This window comes from Gekko japonicus, unplaced genomic scaffold, assembly GCF_001447785.1.
Source record: "Gekko japonicus isolate JY-2015 unplaced genomic scaffold, Gekko_japonicus_V1.1 scaffold719, whole genome shotgun sequence".
Lineage (NCBI taxonomy): Eukaryota > Metazoa > Chordata > Lepidosauria > Squamata > Gekkonidae > Gekko > Gekko japonicus.
The window spans coordinates 316,380-339,846 of NW_015175991.1; the positions used below are offsets into that span (position 1 = coordinate 316,380).

General features: G+C 41.3%; 3 protein-coding genes across 3 annotated transcripts in view; 2 read left to right on the top strand and 1 right to left on the bottom strand.

Annotated features, from left to right (window-relative positions):
* Window positions 1-222: 222 nt before the first annotated feature.
* ZNF410 (zinc finger protein 410) lies at window positions 223-13,843 on the top strand. The gene is made up of 12 exons (XM_015426362.1): window positions 223-337; window positions 1,851-2,039; window positions 4,010-4,145; window positions 4,453-4,671; window positions 4,905-5,096; window positions 6,660-6,819; window positions 7,510-7,691; window positions 8,049-8,138; window positions 9,377-9,511; window positions 10,756-10,893; window positions 11,791-11,923; window positions 13,189-13,843. Exons 2-11 carry the CDS (start codon window positions 2,007-2,009, stop codon window positions 11,913-11,915), a joined length of 1,410 nt encoding a protein of 469 aa, XP_015281848.1. The 5' UTR covers window positions 223-337; window positions 1,851-2,006; the 3' UTR covers window positions 11,916-11,923; window positions 13,189-13,843.
* Window positions 13,844-15,843: 2,000 nt separating this feature from the next.
* On the bottom strand, window positions 15,844-22,333 carry FAM161B (family with sequence similarity 161 member B). Its single transcript, XM_015426354.1, has 9 exons — window positions 22,312-22,333; window positions 22,173-22,243; window positions 21,679-21,992; window positions 20,700-21,247; window positions 19,865-20,199; window positions 19,100-19,227; window positions 18,417-18,584; window positions 17,306-17,405; window positions 15,844-16,041 (listed from the first exon to the last, which is right to left on the bottom strand). Exons 1-9 carry the CDS (start codon window positions 22,331-22,333, stop codon window positions 15,871-15,873), a joined length of 1,857 nt encoding a protein of 618 aa, XP_015281840.1. The 3' UTR covers window positions 15,844-15,870.
* A 98-nt stretch (window positions 22,334-22,431) lies between these two features.
* The window catches only part of COQ6 (coenzyme Q6 monooxygenase), a 24,511-nt gene continuing 23,475 nt past the window's right edge, over window positions 22,432-23,467 (top strand). The window contains exon 1 of the mRNA XM_015426355.1: window positions 22,432-22,611. Coding sequence (XP_015281841.1) covers window positions 22,432-22,611 — 180 coding nt within the window. The remainder of the gene's footprint in view (window positions 22,612-23,467) is intronic.

Genomic DNA, 23,467 nt, shown 5'->3' on the forward strand with positions numbered 1-23,467 from the left:
CTGCTGCTGGTGTAGTTCATTCTGTTCCTGGGGTCAGCATATAAAGCCGATTGCCTGCCCTTCGGCTGGCCTGCTTGCTTAGCCAGTGGAGCTTCGCTGCTTGTCTAGGAAGGGTGGGTGGGTGGCTGATTTCATCTCTCCCCCCTCCCCAAGTCTGGACTAACTACGGCTTTTGCAGCAGTTGCTTTGGACACTGAAGTCGCTGAAGTGTCTTCCTTTAAATATAAGTAGACCTGCAGAGCAGGTTAGTGTTGATGTCCTTGTTTGTCCTCCATTTAGACAGTGGCCTGGATCCTGTCACTTCACTGTGAAGTCTGAAGACTTTCTCCGGCCTATGGTAGGATACTGCCTACGGTCCTCAAAGTGCATAATTTTGTAGTTTATATAAGTCAAACGGTAGATTTCTGACTTAAATCTAAATGTTGATGGTGAGAGTGATAGGAGAGGCAGTGGTACCAATGAGGAACATAAAAGTTGGACCAGAACCAATGGATTGAAATTAAATAAAAAGACCTTTTAGCTAAACATTAGGAAGAACTTCCTGGCAAAGTGGTTCCTCAGTGGAAAAGGCTTCCTCTGGGCATAGAGTAGGGGTCACTGGGGGACTGTGGGGGAGGTAGCTTTGAATTTCCTGCATTGTGCAAGGGGTTGGACTAGATGATCCTTGCGGTCCTTTCCATCTCTGTGTTTCTATGAGGAAATGCAGTTACATGGAAACTTCCTTTCACTTGGAGATTGGAATTAAAAGTTATGCTTATGCAAGTAGGAACTGAAAAATAATATGTATATGTTGTCGAAGGCTTTCGTGGCTGGAGTTCATTAGTTGTTGTAGATTTTCTGGGCTGTATGGCCGTGGTCTTGGCATTGTAGGACCTGACGTTTCACCAGCAGCTGTGACTGGCATCCTCAGAGGAATAACACAGAAAGATGGAGAAGAAAAATGGTAGGCAGGTAATTTATATCTACTCAGGAAGGTGAGGTAGGGCTGAGTCATCTTGTAGGAGTTCCCCAGGCTGCGACATGCTAATGGAGGAACTTTCCTGAGGAGGTTCTTTTGCATATGGATTGGCTGTTGAAATTCTAATCTTACCTGTAATGCTATTGTAAGACGTGGAGCATTTTGTGTTTTTCAGGAAACCATGCCCTTTTTTCCTCTCTTCTTGCCTGTTAAAATTGTGTTTATGTTTATGAATTTCAATGGCTTCCCTGTGTAATCTGACATGGTAATTGGATGTGTTGCCCAGCCTTTCGGTGTTTTGGAATAAGATACTGCCTGTTTGAGTTAGGCTATGTTCAGCCACTACTGATTTTTCAGGTTAGCCCGGTCTGCAGTGTCTTTCATGTCCTTTTATTCTGGTCTGCAGTGTCTTTCATGTCCTTTTACGCTGTGTGGTCCTGATGTAAACCTGTCCAAAACTGCAGGGTATGTGGTATACTCCTGCAGAAGTGAGAGGGTTTCTTCTGTCTTTTGCCAATCGTGGCATCTGTTATATTTTTTTCTGGTGGGCCTGAATACTGTTTGTAGGTTGTGTTTTTTCATCGGCAAAAGACAGAAGAGACCCCTTCCTCTCCCCACAACAGACACCTTGTGAGGTAGGTGGGACTGAGAGACTTCTGAGAAAACAGTAACTGGCCCAAGGTCACCCAGCAGGCTTAATGAGGAGGAGTGGGAGTCAAATGGAGTGATCCAGATTAGTATCCACCATTCTTAGCCTTTGTACTATGCTGGCTCTCAAGAGGACAGTGGGAGGGAGGACAGTGACAACAGAGAATTCAGGTTAAACCACTGTATTGGGCATTGTATTTTGTGAGTTTAATATCTAGTCACTTTCATTTCTGTTCTCCTTCAGATTAAATGGAATAGCTCTCTACTACAGCTTCTCCCAAGAAGATCCTCACAGAATTGTGGGACTGAAATATGCGCATAATCATAGAACAGAGTTCACTTTGAACTTTAAGCTTTGTGCCTTACCCAGGTCTGCTTTGGAAATCGGAAACTTGAATCAATGTTATCGGATGAGTTAGAGTCTAAACCAGAGGTAGGTAATGGCTTGATGCATTTGTTTTGTTTATCAGTCTGTGCTGTAAATATTATCATTTGTGCAGTTAGCATATGGCTGTCACAAACAAGTAACTTTTTCATTAAGTCTCCGAAGTTACTCAACTGGCCTGCAACCAGGAGTTCTCCTTTTCAAAACCCACCACCTGTACCTGTAGGTTACTCTTAGAATTAAAGCTCTTGATAGTTGCCTGCTGTAGGGTTTCCTAGATCCTGTGACATCAGAGCAGCTAAGCTCACAGAAACCAGAAGCATTGTGATGCTCTTGGAGACGCTTGCAGCATGAAGACTGATGAAATATAACACCTTAATTTTTACTTACTCTTTGAGACCTGTAGAAGCATTCTTCCACAAGCTCCAAAGGGTATCAAGGAAGCACACATCAGAATTTCCAGAAAGTTTAGAGGTAACAGAATTCAAAGTTAATGAGATTAAATTCCTGGGTCTGGACAAGTCTGATGCATATACTTATTTCCAGTTTAATATCTGTTTTTCATTTATTTGGCTTCTGCTCACACTGAATGCTTCCCATTATGTACTTTCATTTGGAGATCCATTTTTACCTAGTGTGTACTATTGCATATTGGCTAGCCAGGCTGCCAAGATGGCAGACAGCCCAGCGTACCATTGGATGTACAAAGGTCCTAGCAAGTGATTTTTATCCCTGTATTAAAATCCAAACAGAAAGTAAAGTGGTAAAAGCTATCAGAAGGCTACAACATGTTCCTCAAAATTAAACAAATACTGATTTTATTGCCAAATGCATCTCAAAGGAAGACAGCTTTCCTGGCTTGGCTAATGATTGGATATGGCCATTATTAATTAGTATCTGCTAGGAGGACAAGTGCCCATCCATAGTGTGTTCACTTTGAGCTGCATGCACACTCTGTATCTATTTCTAAGGGCTATCAGCTGGTGAAGCTCTTTAAAAGATGTAAAAGTGATGGTCTAGTAGCCTCTGAAACTTAACTTTTTTAAAGTGATAGCACAAATATGATTACTTATTGTGAAACTACCATACATATGGTGCAATGTCTCCTGGATGCTGCTGTACGTATAAGTCCATAAAATAATCTAATCTAAAGTCCGTGAGAAGACTACTGTCCTAAGTGATGCATTTGGATTGTGTTTTATACTTTACTTTACAGCTCAATATATATATTACTAGGGATGGACATGGTCCAGAAAAAGGATGGTCCATGGAGTTTACGGACCCCCGGGCCACGAACTTCCATGTTAACGGACCAGACCGTGGTCCGTTTGGACCGTGCCACTTAAATTTTAAATGGCTTTTGAAAAGCCACCAGGTGTACGAGTGACGGCTGAGTGGTGAGTTCATGCACTTCTGGGTGGGTGAAGTTGCCACTTGGTGCGGCTTTGCGAAACCTGTCCAGCATGCAAGTGAAGGCCAAGTGGGTGAACTCACCACTCGGCCTTCACTCACGCACTGTGCGTTTTGCAAAGCTCTCTTGCATGAGTGAAGGTTGAGCAGTGAGTTTACCCACCTGGAAATGGGTGAACTCACCACTTGGCTTTCACTCTTACGATGCACAGCTTTGCAAAAACCATTGAAAGGATCTCTCAGATCTCAGCACTCTTAACCACTATACCACACTGCCGCTCTAGCCATCTCCCTTCTCTTTTCATCACTTGCAGACCTTCCGTAAACCAAAGGGCTTCCTGGGCTCTAACACCTGAGAGGGCACCTGGGAGCAATCATAACAACTGCTTGGGTCATTTCCTCATCAACATTTTGGTTGATTTCTGACAGAAAACTGTCTCAAAGACTAGTTCCAAGTCTTCTTTATCTAGAACCTCTTGCAGTTAAGGCAAAAAAATTAATACTTGAAGTTCTTGAAGTTGTGGAAGGAGTGGGAGAGAACTGACAAAATGGCTATGCAGCAGCTCTAGTTATCTGCTATTGACTTAAAACATTTGCTTATTTTCCAGCTGCTGGTTCAGTTTGTTCAGAACACATCTATTCCACTAGGACAAGGGCTTGTGGAACCGGAACATAAAAATATTACCTGTCTCTCTCTCCTTCCAGTTACTGAATCCCCAGAATGCAACAGGTTAATGTTGCCAGGTAAAATTTTAAGCTGCTAATTTTAGGAAAGCTCTTGAGATTAATAGGCATGAGACAGTGTTTAAGATTGCCAATGTTACAATATTGCAATATTGCTGAAGTGTTAGTTTTAGATATAGAATATTCATTCTCTATTTTATAGTGCTGTTAAACGGCAGCTATCCTTAGATGTCGTGAGATACAAATCTAATAGAGAATTCTCTATCGAATAAAGCTAACAGCTTCTTACAGTATTCATTTTCTGTAATGTTTAAATGAGCTGGATGGTCTCTCAAATATTAAAGAAGCGTTTGATTCTCTTCATTAGATGACTCTCCAGGTCATGCTAGCCCTTCAAAGGATGTTTCCTCTTCTGCTGTCTTGCGAAGTCTCCAGGTGAATGTTGGCCCTGATGGTGAGGAGACAAGGGCAGAAACTGTGCAGAAACCATCTGAGCTTCTGCCAAGTCCCGACACTTCTAGTTTATTGCAAGACCTCCAACCTAGTGATAGCACTTCCTTTATCCTCCTCAATTTAACGCGAACAGGTAACTTTTATTCAACTGCAGCATCTAATTAGATTCTTAAAATGGCAAGAGATGCCTGTCCATGTGAGTTCACGATGATCTGTTTTCAAAAGCACAGAAAGTTGATCACTGCTGATTTCAAGCAGGGGTTGTGTAACAGCTCTTTCCAGTCCAGTGGCTGGAAGTGTTATTGCAGATGTTGTAAGAGGCAACCGTTCTCTCTTCTCAGTGTGATGAAACTGCTTCTCTTCTAGGCATTGGCTCACCATCAGAGCACTTGGTGTTTGTCCAAGATGAAGCAGAGGATTCTGGGAATGACTTCTTCTCCAATGATAGCACAGACAGCAGTACCCCATGGTTTTTACGAGTGCAGGAACTGGCCCATGACAGTTTGATTGCTGCCACTCGAGCCCAGCTCGCCAAGAATGCCAAAGCAAGCAATAATGGTAAGGAGGCTTCTGCTTTCAAGGCAGCACATCACTTTCATCAGTTAAAATTTTCAGGAGATCTTATATGCCTTTTGTACATAAAGATTTTTTCATCTCTTGAGATTGAGGAGAAATAACCTTATTCTGACTATATCTTGCTGATACGATTTAATAAAGTCACTTCAGTTGCAAGGAGCTACTAACCCTCTGACATTCTGTCAGTTTATGCTGAGCTGAGGACCAACATAAAGCAAGTGTCCACTAACTACTTATACCTAGACGCAGTCCACTTGTTTGGTTGTGCAGTCTTTCCATCTGGCTTAGTAACAAAAGCAGATACTGCTTCAGGTGACCTCTTGCCCGTAATGGCTCCTGAGCTCTGTCAAGCCCTGAGGCTTTGCAGTATATGCCTGCTGCTCACAGTCAAAGCAGATGCAATAGCATGTGGTCAGGCTGCAAATAGGTTTGTGGGGAGAAATGGAGTATCATGGGTTTGCAGCTCATGCCTGGGAGTTGTTTGGACTGCTTTGCCTGGTAGTTGCTGCTGGACTGTGTAGCTCACTTAAAGCCGGAGAAGCTCAGCAATTGCTGGTGCTAAGGTCTCTGATAGCATGGTGGGAAATTACATGTACGTAGCACACTGATATTACAGACTGCCTTCTCCACAGTACGAATACAAGCAAGTTTAATCCTCTGAGTGAGCGGACCAATCAGGCAGTCCTTGAAGTAGTGCTGAGCCAACATGTGTGTCATGTCTTTTGCACTTGTTTGCTGAAGGATGTGAAACTGTTCACAAGGGAGTGGGTTTTTGGGGAGGGAAGAGGCAATGTATCCCCATTGATTAAGTAATTGGGCTGGCGTTCCACCTTGATCCAGTTGGATGTGGTTAGCTAGTTGAGGCAGAATGTGCATTTGTAGTGCATTGAAAATAGTGTTGTGCAGACATTCTTAATTGTATTGTATTCCTTTCAAAGGAATGTGTGTCTGGTTACTCATCCTTGTCTGGTTCCAGTTAGTCATGCTAACTCCATACAACTAGAGCTGAAGAAGGATGAAATTCTTGCTATGCAGTGTTGGTAGGCATTGAAACGACCAGCATAGTGCCACAGGAAGGGAATAGCAGCTTAATTGCTTAGATGTGCTTTCCCTTCCCACCCCTGATACAGGAGGACAATGAGAGATGTTTGCTGGTCATCAGTGATGATGGCATCATGATCACTGAGGGTCCCTGATTAGCAGATGATGTGTCATAAAGAAGCCCTTTCGTGTACATAAACAATGGCATCCAAGGGGCGTAGATAAGAGGAACAAGAACTTTGAAACCATGGGAAAGGCAAAGGATTTTTATGAATACATCTGGCCCCATTTCCAAAACAGAACTTCCACATTGAGAAGTGAACCTCATGAAAATTCAGCACAGCACTAACAAAGTATAGAGGAGATCAGCGTCTGCTGTATAGGGCTGGTTATATGCAATACTCAAATGTCCAGTTTATAGGTTTTTATCTTATTAAGTTGTTTTCTGCTGCTAGGCGTCTGTCACCTCTGCACCTACTTTTTTCTTTTCCACCCCCATTCCAGGTGAAAATGTTCACGTTTGCTCAGGAGACCCCCAACTGAAAGAATCCAGTCCTATCCCTCACCTGCCCCGTGTGGAGAAACAACTGAAGTGCACAGTCGAGGGCTGTGACAGGACATTTGTGTGGCCGGCCCACTTCAGATATCACCTAAAAACCCACAGGTGTATAGACTTGCTATTGCTGTGACTTTGCAGAGCTCTGCAGACTGTATAGGTATTTATGCAGTACATTATTGGTTCCCACTCTGGAACACTTCAGCGTTCAAATACAAGGAATAAATAACAAAATGACCTCTCCCCCTTCTTGTTTGAATTCAAGGCTTGACTAGAGTGTCTCTATATCATGTGAGCCTTTACAGCATCTTTTAATTCTGTTTTGTCTTGGTTAAAATTACATTGACTTCATTCACTATGTATAATAGTTTAGATGGGATCCAGTGATAACATTATAATAGTGCTGGCTTTAGATGGCTACACCAGCCAACATGATCACTAAATTGCTGCTTGGCTGATGGGTAATTCATACTCCCTTGTTTTGTGTATATCGTTATGTGTTGCCTTTACATTTTCATTATGGTAGAACTCATTTCCAGTTATGAGATGTTAAAGCCATCTCTAACAAAAGATGTTGAAATATAACCTCAGTCTAAATCAATTCACATTAAAACAAATCAGGCTAAAGTTTTGACCATGTCGATTTGCTGCTCTTTGGTCTTCTCCCTGCTACCATTTCTACTTGCGATTACACCCCCCCCCCCAAGTTTGCATTACAGAAAGCTCTTACTTAACAAAGGACAGCATGCTTCTACCAATGTTTGTAATGCTGGCATGAAACCTATTTTGAGTTCCCAGGAATGACCGTTCCTTTATTTGTCCTGCAAAAGATTGTGGGAAAAGTTTCTATGTACTGCAGAGGTTGAAGGTGCATATGAGAACGCACAATGGCGAGAAGCCATTCGTCTGTACTGAGCTAGGCTGTGGGAAACAGTTCACAACAGCTGGGAATCTGAAGAACCATCTGAGGATTCACACTGGTGTGTACTCCTGTTTTGTTTAATCGTACCACTACAGCTGTATACCACAGATCTGCAATGAATTTGTGTGTGTATATATATAAAGATATATATCTCCTATACATTCTTAGCTGCAAAACTTGAGGTGGTTTACAAATATCTGCATTCAAACCAATGGCAGTAAGATCATCAGCAGGGCTTCTTAAGTCTGTCTCAACTGATGGGCAGATTTATGTGGGAGAAGACTGTCCTTCAGGTCAGAGACCATATTAAGCTTATGAGGCAATAGGTAGCATTTTAAATTGCACTTGGAAGTAACCTAGGAGCCATTGCAACTGTGTTAAAACTAGTAAAACAACCCTGTTTGTTGCAATCCAGGGGAAAAACCCTTCTTGTGTGATGCTCAGGGGTGTGGTCGTTCCTTTGCTGAATACTCCAGCCTTCGGAAACACCTGGTTGTCCACTCAGGTACGGATCATGTCATAATGCCTGTCTTAGAGATGACTAAATGTACCTTGCTTTTTTTGCTTTGCTCATTTGCCTTCTTGCCTTCTTAAGACTCCATTCTGATGTGGGCCAACAACTTCTCCTCAGTGCATAAGACTGTGGGCCAAATTTATTTATATTATTTATAGCCTGACTTTCTCACTGAGACTCACGGCAGATAATGTAAGTCAATGCAATCAATAGGGTGAAACATCTAACAGGCAATGTAGTATGGCTAGGACTGTAGAAATCTGAAGCAAAGCATTAATATTTAACAAGACATGTTAAACACTACAGAAAATGCAGTGAGCCAGATAATCCACATAGCAACAGATATATACTGTACATGATAGTATAGTCCATAGTTTCCTTTTCTTAAAGCATCTTGCTAAATCTTTCTGTAATAATAAATCTAGCCCTCTTGCCTTTATAAAAGTGCCCTCTTGAATATTCTGTTTTATATAGTTTGCAGAATGTCAGAAGTGTGGGAACCTTCCTGACCTATTCAGGCAGGTTATTCCATGAGGTGGGAGGTGCTACAAAGAATGCACATGTATGGGCAGTTATTGATCTTGTCCATTTGCAAAAAGGCACCCTGCTCAGATATGTGAAGCATGATGGAGCATAGTGGGAGAGGTGGTCCTGGCGATATGAGGATCCAAAGCCATAAAAGGCTTTGTATGAAACAGCCAGCACCCTGAATTGAACCTGGGGACCAATGGACAGCTAATGGAGAAACTGCAGAATGTGCATAATATACATGATCTCCCTAGCTCCTGATAATAACTGAGCTCTGGCGTTCTGCATCAGCTGTAGTACCCAAGTGTAGACTAATGTACACACTAGTCTAGTCTCAATGTTTCTGTGGCATGGTTTCAGGTGACCAGATCGACCAAGTCAAGTTAGTGAGCCATCTTCCTGGGTAAACTAAGTTGGAAGAAAGCATTTTTCACAGCTGCATTAACTTGCTTCTCCACAGGTAATGCTAGTTCCAGTATAACCCTAAGCTCTTAACCAAGCCAGGAAGGGTCCACTGACCTTTATAGGTCAGACTCAGGACTTATTGGACAGAGACTCCACATTGCTTATATTTGCTGGCAGCTTGGTAAAATGTTTCTAGTGCTAAACCACTCAACCAGTCTTTGTAGATGAGAAAAGAGTTCTTCGTAGAAAATGAATGCTTCACATTTAGTAGTCCTTTTTACTTTCTTTTTTTTAAGGAATAAAGCCCCACCAATGCCAAATCTGTGGGAAGACATTTTCTCAGAGTGGTAGTAGGAATGTTCACATGAAGAAACATCATTCTAGAGCTGGAACAGTTAGCAACATTAGCAACACACAGCATGAACCTACAGGTAGGGACTGAATAGACTTGGAAAGACAGCCTGATCTTCAATAGGCTATTAGGATAAGTTGGTGATGGAAACAACTCTTGCTAAGAGGATGTGAAAACAATTCTATGAAGAACCTCTGTGGGTGAAAATGTAAAGTATGAGAAGAGTGTTTGACCAATAAGTGATGAAGATACCTTGGTTTTGAAAAACCATTATAAATTTGATCTGAGGCACAGTCTTTTCCTTACCCAGAGGAGAGGGGATTGTATGTGAGTATAATTTTGTGTACCACCTCCTAATCATAAAGTCCTTTTGTCCTGTAAACTGCCTCAAGAAGTAGGTTAATAGCCAGTAACTCCTTTTAATGCCACCCATCTTGTTCCCTTCTCATCAGATCTCAGGAATACCATTTGGCCTACCAGCACCCACAACTTCATGCTGAAAACAGAGGTCCCACAAGGGCATTAAAATGGGTTGGATCCTACTAGGTTTTTTTTCTGTCCACTGTGGTCATATAATTTCCACCATAGCCCTTTCCAGTGCTCTAAAGGGGCCCCACCTCCCCCTTTCATCAGTAGAAAAGTTAGTGGAATACGGCCTAGTGAATGAGAGAACAATTCTCTGTATAGCTATGATTTCTGTGGTATACAGAAATCCCTTTCTTATTTATGTTATTGCATTTCTATTCAGCCCCTCCCCCGCAAGCAGGCTCAGGGTGGGTTACAATCAAATAAAACCAATTAAAATACAATGCAATAGTCTAATGTAAAATCTAATAACAACTTCCAAGATGGTGATCAATCAACAAAGTTCTCAGATGAGCCTGTATGTACACACAGATGGAACAGAGAGTTGGGCAAGTGGGCATTAAACACCACTAGTAGTATATCTACATGCAGTTAGAAAGACCAAGGTGGATCAGGGGAGGCTAATGTAAATGGACACCCATCATCTCCACCAAAGGCCCGGTGGAACAGCTCCATTTTACAGGCCCTTGTAGAACTGTAATAAGTTCTGCAGAGCCCTGATCTCACCTGGAAGAGTGTTCCACCATGCCAGGGCCAGAGCTGAAAAGGCCCTGGCCCTAGTCAAGGCTAAGCAGATGTCTTTGGGGCCGGGGACCACCAGAAGATGGTGTTCCAAAGAGTGCAAGGCTCTCCAGGGAACATATGGGGAGAGCTGGTTCTTTGTGGTGGAATATACTGAAGGAGTGCTGCAGACTGGAGTAGCTACTCAACTTCTAGCAATGTTGTGTTTTGCCACAGAATCGCTGATGGGCAGTAGTTTGTTGGAAGAATCTGAAGTACCCAGTAAGAACCTGGTGTCCATAAGCTCACCACCTAGCCTTGATGTAGCATCCTTGCACCTGCCTGACACTGAATCGATTATTGGTGTAAAAGAGGGTGAGAACTGTTTCTATCTAATAGAAAGGAGGGTTTATATATGGTGGCAATGGTACCTGGCATTGGTCTGAAATGGGATAATGGCTTGAATCCTATGATTGTGTTCCCCTTGGACTCCTCTATAGCCACTGTGGAAGCTTTCCTCTGCTGCAGCACTCACTTCCTCTGCCACTAGCAAGATCAATGTTTTTCAAGGAGTCCTTACACTCAGAAGTGCTAGCAGAAGAGAGAAGCTGAGGGTTTTTTTTGCATTCCTTTCAGCCAAATCCATTCTGTCCTACAAATTAGATGCCCTTCCCTCCTGAAGGATGGCTGCTGTATTGTGCTTAGCACTGCTCCCTTTGATCTGTAGGACTGGAATTGGAGGTTGTGGCTGCTTTTGTCATTCATTCCTTGCCTGGGATTGTATTTAGGATAGCTGGGAATAAATGGACATAGTAAACTGATTAAAGGAGCGTATAAATTGGATATAAAAGAGAACAGTGGTCTGGTCTCAAGCACAGGCTGCTGACTATCTCAGGTATTAAAATTAAATTATTCTACATCGAGTTAGCTCTCCTTTTTCACCTTGAGCCAAAGGCTTGGGATTTGTAAGAGGTAGGGGAGAACATACATATTGATACATCAGATTTGCTTGTTCATTACTTCTGTGTTGTCCTTAACCCCTAGTTAACCACCATTTTTGACTGCTTACTATCATCAAATGATTTGTATTCCTTTCTAGTGCTGTGAAAGATTTATGGCTTTCCCTGCATTATAACTCTGCCACTCTTCCCTGCATTTGCTGTAAAACATCCATCCTAGTAGCCTTTTCTAGAGATCTAAAGTGAGTTGCCTAGGAAAAATCCCGTAGGAATGATTTCTCAGGTATAACATCTACTTCTGTTTGATTTGTAGAGGTTCTTGTAGAAGCAGCAACAAACTCTCTCCATGCTGCATCTGATGTCGTGTTGCCATCTCACCATCTAATGCCCATGTCGACATCCAGGCATTCTTATGGGGTGTCAGCTTTGCTTCAGTAAATCCACAGGTCAGTTTGAGCAGCACTAATCTGGTCTCTGTAAAATTCAGAGTCCAGGAAGAAAAAAAGGTGCAGTGGGAAAACGTTTTATTTGTAGCTGTAGATCTATAGAGGGATCTATAACTATAAATAAAACGTATTTTCCCACTGCACCTTTTATGTTTCTGGACTCTATATTTGTGTGGCCCTCTTTTGCTCTCCATAGAATTCAGGAAATTTATGGACTGCTTGGCAAGGAGAATTATACTGTGTCTTTAAGTGTGAAATGGCTTTCACTGGAGAATGGAGTTGCTTTCTAAGATGCTAGTGTGTTTACATTTGTCCTTTGAAATAATTACTAGTTGCTCAATAGTTGCTAAATTTAAACTAATACAGTAACCTAAATTTGCTACACTATGAAACAAATTGTTTTTGCATTTTTTGTACATTACACTTTAATCTCATGTTCCCTAAGGAACTCCGTGCTTAACACGCGGTTCTCTCTCCTCCCTTTTGCCCCTGCAACAACCATGTGTGTTTGAGCAAAAGTGACTGGCCCAGGGTTTCCTGATGAACTTCAGAGTAAGGATTTGAACCCCACTATTTTAATTAAAGGAGTTCTTTGACATCCAATTCATTTGAGAAGTACTTAGAGAAGCATGCAGTTGTTTTGACACTGCCATTGAACATACCTATGGATTTTCTTCAGTGTAAATGTGGCTGTTAGCTGGGTACTTTGCTTCTCCTCTGCCAGTATGCTGTTCTCGATACACAGTGGTACTGTAGTTCCTCCTCCTGAGTGGAATTCTTCAAGCACTGTAAGCCGCTACCATTGGGTTCCACATATGGAATAAATGCTAAAAAATCCTTCCATTATATAAAAGGTGTTTTGCTTGCATCCAGTTTCCTGTTTGTGCATGTCATGAACAATGTTTGCAGCTGTATTCTTTTGGTTTGCAACTCTTTTGACACAACTGTTACAGGCGTCTCTTCCCTTCCTGCATTCACTTAGTGAAGCTTTGGTTCCAAATAATTGAACACCATCAGATCTTCAAGACACATTGTTACTTTAATTATTGGGGATATTGGCAAAGTTTGATTTCTAAATAAATGAGAGATACAAACTATTTGGTGTTCTTTAGTTGTAAATTAAACTACAAAAGTGACCAGCCTACTTGTCCATGCCTATCTAGGCAGTTGTGATAGTGTTGCCCTAAAAGAAAATCAAAAGGTAGTGAAATCTGTGAGTTTATTTTATATACATGAAGAACTGAACTACTCTGTGTTGACTTCAGTTACAGAAGGAAGAGCCAAGCAATGAAGTATTGAACACAAGCAATGAAGCTAAAGAATAGGTTTCTGTGATGTGCTCAAGAAGCTCTCTGGTACCAGAATTCCCAGCATGTATGCTGTGCCTTTAGCATACTTTTTATGTGACAACCTGGTTTAGTCACTGGAAATGCTTCCTGAAGAATGGATTCTGGAATTACTACTAATATATGAACAGTATATTGTTCCTGTTGAACATGGTGCCCAGAAGTCAGGAGGCAATGTTTTTACAACTAGCTCTAAGTCACTTTTTCCCTCCTGAAGTGGATCATAGGTTCTGGTGTCATACTGGCTTGTCCTTCTTGGGAAGAATCTTTAGATTGTAGTGCATTCTGCAGTAAGGCACTTCACTCTGCTCTTGCTTCTGAGCTGTAGGGGTGGTTATGTGGCTTTTTTTCTTGGAGCTGGAGTTTCTATATCCTCTTGCTTTGTGCAGATACATCAACTAATGCTGCTTATGCTCCACACTGAAGACCTTCAGAAGATTGCATCAGACACCCTTGTACTTGCTTCTCTGTGTGACATTTTAATTTCTAATTATTAGGGCCTTTAATTTAAACAAATCAGACATAGAAACTATTGTGTTTTCTTGTAAATAAATGATGTACTTCCAACTCCAAATACAGTTTTGTGTGTGTGCTCTGATGTATGGGGTGTATGACTACCTCCTAAAGCTAAACACCAGACAACATTACATACAATTGTATTATAATATGTTCAGTATTAAATTTAACAAGTATAAATAAGGATGATTAACAATAGCTGCAGAAAATGCAAACACATTGCTGAAGCCAGGAGGAAGAAATTCTAGGGAAGTAGCTACATTAACCTGTTGTAGCAAAAGCAAAAAGGAAGTTGTATAGTACCTTTTAAGGCCAACTAGCTGATTATCCCATAAAAGCTTATGATATACAGTCTTCTTCATCAAATACAGATAAAGCATCACTTCATCTGATAAAAGATCTCTGGTTCACACCAGCAAATGAACTCCAAAACATCAGCCTAGTTTTGCTTAAGCCTACAGACCTTAATAGGGTACTAAATTAATTAGTTCATTTTGAAATAAGTTCAGTAAGTCAAAACACTTCCATAATTTTAGAAATATCTGTTCAAGAAGAACAGCTGTACAAGAGGCATTTTTGTGTTATACTGTGTTATATGCAATTCCTATGAGCCTAGCCAGAGCTACTTTAGTAGTTTCTGAAGGGAAGTGGGGTATAGGTCTAGCAAACTTTCCCAAGAATTCAAGATGCATGCTAAGCTGGAATGAGACTCAGTGGGGAAAGTGTATTTTTAAAACACTTTCTAAACAAAACACATAAAGCATCTAAGGTGGCTTTACTGTTTAACATGTGGGGAAGGAATTCAGATATGCTAGTTCTGTCTGATAGAAAAAGAAAGGGTGATGGCCTGTGGATTTAAACAATTTTAAACCTAAAATTGATTTTCCTTATATCATTTGAATTGAAGTCTGTATGGAAAATGGAATACTCCAGAAAGGTCAAACAATGAATTTTTAATATCCAAGTACCACAGAGGGGGTCTCTAATAAAATGTCAATGAGAGCTTTAAGGGTCAAACACATAATGTTGCATAAAGAATCTCCATGAACAGTTTATTAATCCCAGATTCAATGGGTTTCCATTTGTTTTTGAACAGCAGGGCCCAGAATAACTGCAGTGGATTCACGGCAAAAGCAGGGCTTGTCACGCTTTACAGAAGGCTTAAGACTTGCCTTTAATGCTACTACCGTAACTGAAAAGTGGCTGTCTTCATTAAAATTACTATTAGGACAATCCATTTGCACATTTTAGCTTTGAGCTGCAAGTGGATTTTCTTCATATTAAAATGCAACAAATAGGACATCTATACCAATGGCTGGAATCCTATACATAACTTATGTGAGAGTAAAATCCATTAATCCCAATTGGTTTTGCTTTTGTGTACATCTGCAATGTTTCATAATGGGATCTTGGACTATATGTCTGTTAACATGTAAGAATGTAATACTCTACATTTATACAATATCATAGTCTTCTACATTCAGCAGTAAAAGGAGATAGGAACATCGAACTCCATTATTGCACTAGGACCTCATGTATGCAGACCTTCTTCCCCCTGCTCCCATCCTATCATCACAGTCCTATGTTGAGTTCTTGTCAGATATTCAAAGCTGAGAGGACAAGCTTGGTAAAAGGAACACACTCATTAACTATTGTTTAATATGTACCATGATAACAAATACTTTAATGTAAATAAAATAAACAATAAAAGCTCCGGTTCATGCTGAAGGTTTTGCTTAATCTTGTAAAGGATCAATATTTGATTAAAGGAAAGAATGAGCTGTAGGCACGTAGAAACTTCACTTGGGTTCCTGTGTTAATTCCTGCACATACTGACCTCCTTGAGATTGTTGGTGCATAGCGGCATTCTCAATGCCATTCTGGGACTTCTGAATTCTGCTAAAAACTGTTCAGAAGTTCTTCTCTTTCAAATTTGAATACCATAATTTCAAGAATCTCAAGGTTCCCCCATTTTCTTCCCACAACAACTCTGTAAGGAAGGCTTTTTCATGGTTTAGTAAGTTCTGATTAAGTTATTTTCAGTGTAACTGTATGCCCTCACATCTACCAGGAAAAAGTAGAAAATTATGTAGATGAAAATGGCTTCATATACTTCAAGTACCTTTTTGATTCAGACTGCTCGATCCCCACTAAGTCAATGGCTTCTCTCCCTTTGCTTCTTACAAAATCTTCATTCAATCCAAATTGTTGCAAAGTGTCTCTATAGAGTCTTTGTGCCCCTTGACGGGCACCACACTATGGAATCAAACATGAAACATTTAGGAGATCTCCTTTTCATAAATATTTAACATTATTCAGTGTTCAAGGACCATTACATTCTTCTGCACTGGAAGCCACATTCTCTGCCTGAAGTGTTGTGTCTCCCTATACTATAGTGCGGGGGTCCCAACTTTTAAGCCTATTTCTGACTCAGCATGGTGAGTGTAGCCACAAAATGGCTGCCAAAAAATAGCTGCTGTGAGAGGTGGAGCCAGCCACAAAATGGCTGCTGCAGCTTACGTTCAGTCACATAGTGAAGATCCTTGTGCTATGGTGGCAGCTGCTGCCAAACCAATGTTTTTAAAAATCTGCACAACCAATCAAATTTCCAAGGACAATCAGAAGCCTTGCTAGCAAAAATTCCACCTGATCCTGCCCATTTTCTAAAAACACTTGGTAGGCACCAGGAAAGGTGTTGGCAGGTGCCATGGGGCCCAGAATCACCACGTGGGGTAACCCTGCTATAACGTGCACCTTGAATAATAAATAACTATAAGCCAGTTCTTTATTTTGTCCTCTTCCTTCCTACTCCCTGTTGATGCTTAATGTCAATGTGACTTGTGCTGCATCCTCACAGGGGCATGAAACAGCAACATGCAGTATGGGAACAATGTCTATCTCCCCCCCCCCTCACCACCACTTGCTGCTAACACCATTCCTCATTCCTCCCTCTTTTTCCACTGTACCTGCTCAAAAGTGCTGGCACAACAGCAATCCTACTGGGACCCTGTGGCTTAGATCCCCCTTTCCATACTGAGCCATGGTATAATGCTACTGTGAACCCCAGTAGGGAAAGGGAAAAATCTCTTTGTAGGATTGAAACTGAGGATTCAATGCTGAGTTTAGCACTGTTCCCCTCTCCAATGTGGCTACAGGAGACCTGAGTTTACAGATGAATGCTCCCCTCCTTTGGAGAAAATGGTTTATATTTTCTCTAAAGTAAGGAGGATGGAATGGGAGCCAGACAAATCAAGCACACATTGAACACAAGGTCATCTGGGTGCTCCCTTTTAGTGCGGGGGCTTCCCACTGTCCAAGCAGGGAAAAATTCCTGGGTAGAAGCTACACTGAATACTGATTGCATGACGATCTGGGGAATACTGCCTGTTTGATCCTTTATCCTTCCAAAATAACAGTCTTGTGACACCTTGAAAGACCATTGCGGCATAAGCTTCTGTGAACCAGAGCCCACTTCATCAGATTCATAATCTTGCCATCTCACTCATTCCAAAATAGTTACCTTTGTTACTTGTTCAAACAGATATGGTCTGTTTTTCACTCGCGTCTTCATATCTTCTAGTTCTTTTTCATACTCCTTTGTTCTCTTTCGGTCATTCTGCCTGAAATAAACATTTTCTTAGCATATTAGAAATTCTCCTGAATTCCTCACAGCCTGTTATTCATCACAATAGTACTCAAAGAGCAATCTTGCACCATGAACTGGTCTATCACTGAAACCAAAATTTATTAATCTTCCCTAATATGAGTTAACCATCTCTATTCTAAAGGAAACCAAACCTGTTCTTTTATTGTGTTCTATTCCCTGGAACTTCTCGCATTAGAAGAAAATGGGGTATGCATCACACTGGTGTCGATGGGACTTTGTTTTCTGGCTGAAATATCCCAACAACCACCTCAGCTTCAAGGAACCCAGTGAGGTGGAGGGCAGTGACCGAGAGAAGCCAGAAGACAGTTGAGCAACTAAAATGCTTCACCTGTAGAGTCAGTAGCTGAGGATCAAGGCTTTTCTAACCAGGAGCCAGCTAATAGTAATTAGATAGAAAAGCTGAAGTTGTTTACTTCATATACTGTATGAACAAAAGATAGTTTTCCCACATCTGTTGCACTGAAGCTTTTTTCTCTCTACTTGCTCTCCAGTCTCTGCACCAGGCAACTGCAGAATCAGAATAGAAAGAGCTCTAAAAGTCATATTTATAGCCCACTTTGTGCAGGATTCCATAAAGTTATCAATTATAGATATTCATCCAGTCTCTGTAAAATCTGGAGAAAAAGCAGTTCAGCTGCTTTTCTGAGTCAACTTGCTACACCACTCAGCTGTCTTACTGTCTAACCTAAATACATTTCTCTGCAACTTGATTTATGGCCACAGTAATAAGGTGCAGATTCATCATAAAAGATCTGAACTATTTTTCTGTTACAAAATACTGTTTTGCAAACGTGGTCCTTTGACTTCTAGTGCTAGTGATATGAATGAAGATTAAACAAATGATACAAGTATGACTGAGGACTGGAGCTCAATTCCATTCCACATGTTAAATTTCTAGTAATTCCAAATGTATGAAATATTTTGCTTTGAGGAACTTGGCATTTATGCAACATGGAACACTGACCAGTTTTGTTCTAGCTTTTCCTTATGAGTCTCATACAAGCTTTTATGAGGGTCCATAGCTTTCGCTCGATAATTCACGGACTTCTGCATAGCCTGACATTTCCTCTTCTGCTGCTCTGCCCAGCGAATGCCTTCATTTTCCTTGTACTTTTTATCTTGTTGGAGAGATCTGTAACAATGAACGTGGACAATGGAATCCTAGTTCATTCCAAAGTGAAGCTTAACCCCCCCCCCCAAAGAGGAGCCAAATCACATCTAAGTTAATGCAAGCATCAGGGGTCATTTCATAGAAAAAGAGGTGCAGGAGCTCATTAGCAAGTTTGCATATGCCACACCCCATGACATCACCAGAAGTGTGTCAGAAGGCAACACCCACCGCTCAGGCTCCACTGGACTGTTTTGGATTTCTAGCTGGAGGGGGGGGGAAGTGTGCAGATCTGCCCTCAGAAAGGAGGAAGAGCTTGTACACCGAATAAAACTTGGTCTTTGCCCCTGGACTGTTTTGGACTGGGAGGCCGGGGGGAGCTCTGCAACTTACCTGGCTGCTTCTTGCTCTGACTGAGGGCTGCTGGGAGCAGGGGGTGGGGCTTGTTGCATGTGCCCGCCCCCTGGGCTCTTTATTGCTGGAGCTCTGCTCCTGTGCGCTCCTGCAGGAAATGATCCCTGGCAAGCATTATTACTCACTTAATAGCAGATTCTCTTTTCCTCACTGCATCTGTAATGTAGACTGGAAGTGTGTTGGCGGAAAGAGAAGACAGACAAGTCAAGGAACGACTTCTTTGTATTGGAGTCTTGGAAGATTGCTGACAATCCTGTAAACAAGGATAGTAGCATTGCTTTGAAAAATTCTTGGACCATAATTAGTTGTAGGTGCTATACAAATAATACATTTTATATTATGGATATCAACATCTAAAAGCTAGTAGTTTGTGACTATGAATTTAGAGATTTTTTTTTGTCCTAAATGGCCTTTTGATCCTACAGTTAATACTGAGGAAGACATTCTCTCTAAAGCACTTTATGCATAATATGCATAATATGCTGCCACATATTTTGTTAGTCTTTAAGGTGCTACTGGACTTGTGCTCTTTTCTATAATATGCTGGATAGCCTTGTTTCCTTCCCTATGAGAGACAGCCCTGGAACATTTTTAGCATCATATGTTTGCTTTGATGTTTACATCTAATACTGGAAACACGTCCCTTTTCCTTTGATCATTTTCTCCCTAACAAATAATACATAGTGATTGAAGTATAACTACCGTGAGATTACGTTGGTGCTGTTAAGGCATTTCTCATTTTGATCTGTAACAAAGGCATTCCAGTAAGACTTAACTCTGCAAGCCCAAAGTACTCCAATTCTGTGTAAAGTCTAAATTTACAGAATAAATCCTTGGATTTATATATGAGACAGTAGAAGGTTGTTAAGGCTAAAAACAATTCTTTTTACCGGCATCTTCTGGTTAGTCATCTGATGTTTACAACGGAGATTAGATGTTCTTAATTTGAATGGTTTATTGTGAGTTGCTTCTTTGATTTCTCTTTTGTTTATTGCTTCCCTTTGGAATGCCCAGTAAAGTCCTTCAAAATCAGGCACTGATGTGTTAATTCTTGGTTTAAAACTGAAGTTGTCCTGCAGAAAGCTGAGCTTTTGCTCTCTGTTTCTGGAGGCAATTTGTGATTCTTTCCCCCTTTGTCTATTGCCAAGTTCAACGGGAGCCCAAGAGTTTTCCAGTAAATCCTTGGCTCTCATCTGAATACGGATTTTTCTGAATAATTCAGCTTCTGAGGATTAAAACAAAAAAGTAATAAAAATTCAGACAAGGTGAACGGATGTAAATCTGGCTACTGCCATAGCAGAAAATGGTGTACAAATCATATTGCAGAAAGCTCTTGGGTGAGCTGTCAGTTCCATTTTTTATTGGTTAAAAGAATTCACTGATTATTTCTTGCCCATCCCTCCCCATCCTGAATCTTACCAATGCAAAGCCAACACACTGGGGAATCTAATGCCCTGGTTTTCACAGTGCAACTGCTGATCAGTTAAGAGTTACAGTTTTGTCATTTTCTCTGACTGGTACTACTTGTTTTTTATATTAGAAAAGTACTAGCAGTTTGTCAAGATAGTTTTCTCCCCAATTAATGTTCTACTTAAATATTTGATATTTTTTTTGTAGTGGTGTTTCTCTTGCCACATATGGGGATGCACACATTCCCACTATTTCATATTTCTATGACAGTCTGACACAAAGTACTTTTCCGAGAGCTAAAGGTAAGAGCTTCACCTTTGAGTTTATCCCCAAACATTGGTTCGTGAATGGATCTGGAGATCGTCTTTCCGACTTTTGGTACTGATTTCTCAGCTGAAGCCAATATTTCCAGAACCTTCTGTCTGATGGCCTCCTTTCTCTTTTCTTCTTTTTCTTGAAAGCTGAAAGGTTTCTGTGTGGAAAGGAGCAGCTCCCTTCTCTTCTGCGTCTCCACTTGTCTCCGAATTTCATTTTTTTCCATGATTTCCTGGTAGAGTGGAAGATAGACATGGGCAGGCACAGGTTGTGCTCTGAACTGTTTTTGGCATTCAGCTTCTTCTTGGCTTTGCTTCTTATATGTGTCTTTCTCAAGAACTGTGTGTGATTTTAACAACTGGGACTTCTTACGAGCTTCTCGAAGTGTCATTTTGAAGGGCTGGGGAACTGTGATAGAGGAGATCCATGCAGCAGAGGCACTCTTTGGTCTTGAAAAAAACTGAGGAAATGAATGACGGGTTTGCTCATTGGTTGGGCCATCTGTACCAAGGTCAGTCAAAGAGCTGTAGTGTCTTATGTTACCAGATCTGAAGATAGAGTAAAAATATCAAAGACATAAGGGGGAGAGGTTATATCTGAGAACATTTTATTTTAAGTGAATGACATTTAGACACTTGTAAAAAAGACTAGCATCTGAGCCTGACTGCATTATTAGCCTTGCTATGTAATAATTGTAGTTGTGTAAAAATCCCAGAGGGGTAGCCATGTTAAAACAGCTCACACGTCTAGTAATTTTTCCTACAAAAACATGAAATATGATTTCCTCTTCATAGCATCTGAAGTAGTCAGCTCTGACTCATGAAAGGTCATGACGGAATAAGTGTTATTCATCTTTAAGGTGCCACTGGACTTATGTAAAATGTCATGTTATAAAGGGAGTTATGATATGAATCGCACCTTCAGCTCCACAACTGCATGCAAATCCCTCAGAAAAATAAGAGGCTCTACTATGTCTTACTTCAGAGCTTCATGGTACGTTCTTGGCACTGTCAATCTTCCATTATCCTGGAAAAAGTCTTCCAACTCCTTGACATCTGTGGATAGCTTGTGGCTGTTCTCCAGTTTTACCTGGTACATCAAACCTAGTTCTAGTAAGCATTGCTTTTTTTTTCTTTGGAGAGTTTGCAGGGAATCATAAAATCCTGAACTTGAAGTAGTTATTATATCTTCATCTGGCTGAAGAAACTCCAGAAGCTCACTTCTTCTGGATACAGCAGCAGTGCTACCCTGTGGGGCGTCTTCTGATTCTGACTCTGCTTTAACTGGAAACACCTAAAGAAATCAGAAAGGCAAAACAAAGGCTTCAGAATCCTCCATCTCAAATATATGGCTTACTTCGTGGATATAATGACCCAGCTCTGAACTGATTCAGCCAACTCCCATTTACCAATAACCAATTTGGGGATGTGAGTTGACCCAGTTCCAAGGCTGCAAGGCAATACATGCACTTACTTGTGAGTAAGGCTCCTTGAGCTCGGCGAGATTTCCCTTCTGGGCTGAGCAGTCACATGGACTGAACACCCCTAGAAGATCAGGATATAGTGAGCTTTTACAGGCATCTCTCGGGGCTTGGAATCGACTTAAAACTTACCTGGTCTCTCCATATTCACCATTGCAGACGTTTTTGGGCCAGAGTTGGTTTTGTCCAGGGGAAGATCCTTCGGCTTATCGCTGCTGGAGAAAGCAAGGCCTTACCAGATTTTGTGACATCATGGCCAGGGGCTGCCTATATACTCAGCAAGAAATAGAACACAAGCTACAGGGACGGGTATCCTGGTTTGAATACGAACAAGTTAAACACTTAATATGCCATGACTCACATACCCCTCCGCCGGACACAATTTTACGCCCGTTTGAAGACCTTATGGTGGCTCAGTCGTTACCTAACAGGGTACTGGTATCGAAAGTTTACTATCTTCTCAATTTTCAACTTAAAGAGGATCAGGCCGGATATCAAATAAAATGGCATAGAGCTATTGGTCAGGTGCTTACCTCCGAACAGTGGACTGCGATCTGGTCCTCTCCTCTTTGCTGCTCCCGTTCCACCAATATTCAAATGTTAACCTATAAACTTCTATTTCGATGGTACCTGACCCCACATCAGCTGCATGGCATCAACCCCGCGATCCCTGAGAGATGTTGGGAAAACTGTAGCAGCCGGGGCACCTATATTCATTTTTGGTGGGAGTGTCCCAAGGTGGGAGTGTCTGGAGAGAAGTTAACGCCCAAATATTTCTAATTACAGGTTGCGCCCTCCAACTGCAACCCTCCTTGTTCCTCCTGAATTATTGGAGCCATCCCGCCCCCAATGGGCTTATGAAAGAGCTAATAGAATTATGTCTTGCGGCTGCTAGGAATGTTATAGCATTTCATTGAAAATCTAAGAAGACGCTGCTACTGAGCGATTGGTATCTGAAGTTGTGGGACTTTCTTCTACAGGACAAAGTTTCCACTAGTATCCTTCGATCTGAAAATCAACCTGTCCCTGACAACCTCCAAGAAAAATGGATGCCCCTCTTAGAAGCGTCAGCAGCACATAAAATCGACACTTCCCTGTTTGCTCTGCATAAACATCAGGATTTGCTTTCCTATTTTTAACTTTTCTTTTAAATTTTAAGTAAATTAAAAAAACTCTTTAAAAAAACACATGGACTGAACACACCCTTCACAAACAGTTATGGTTACAGGTCTATGCTGCGATGGCAGGCACGCGTCATCCATCAGTTCCTTTGAGTGCTGCCACCTCC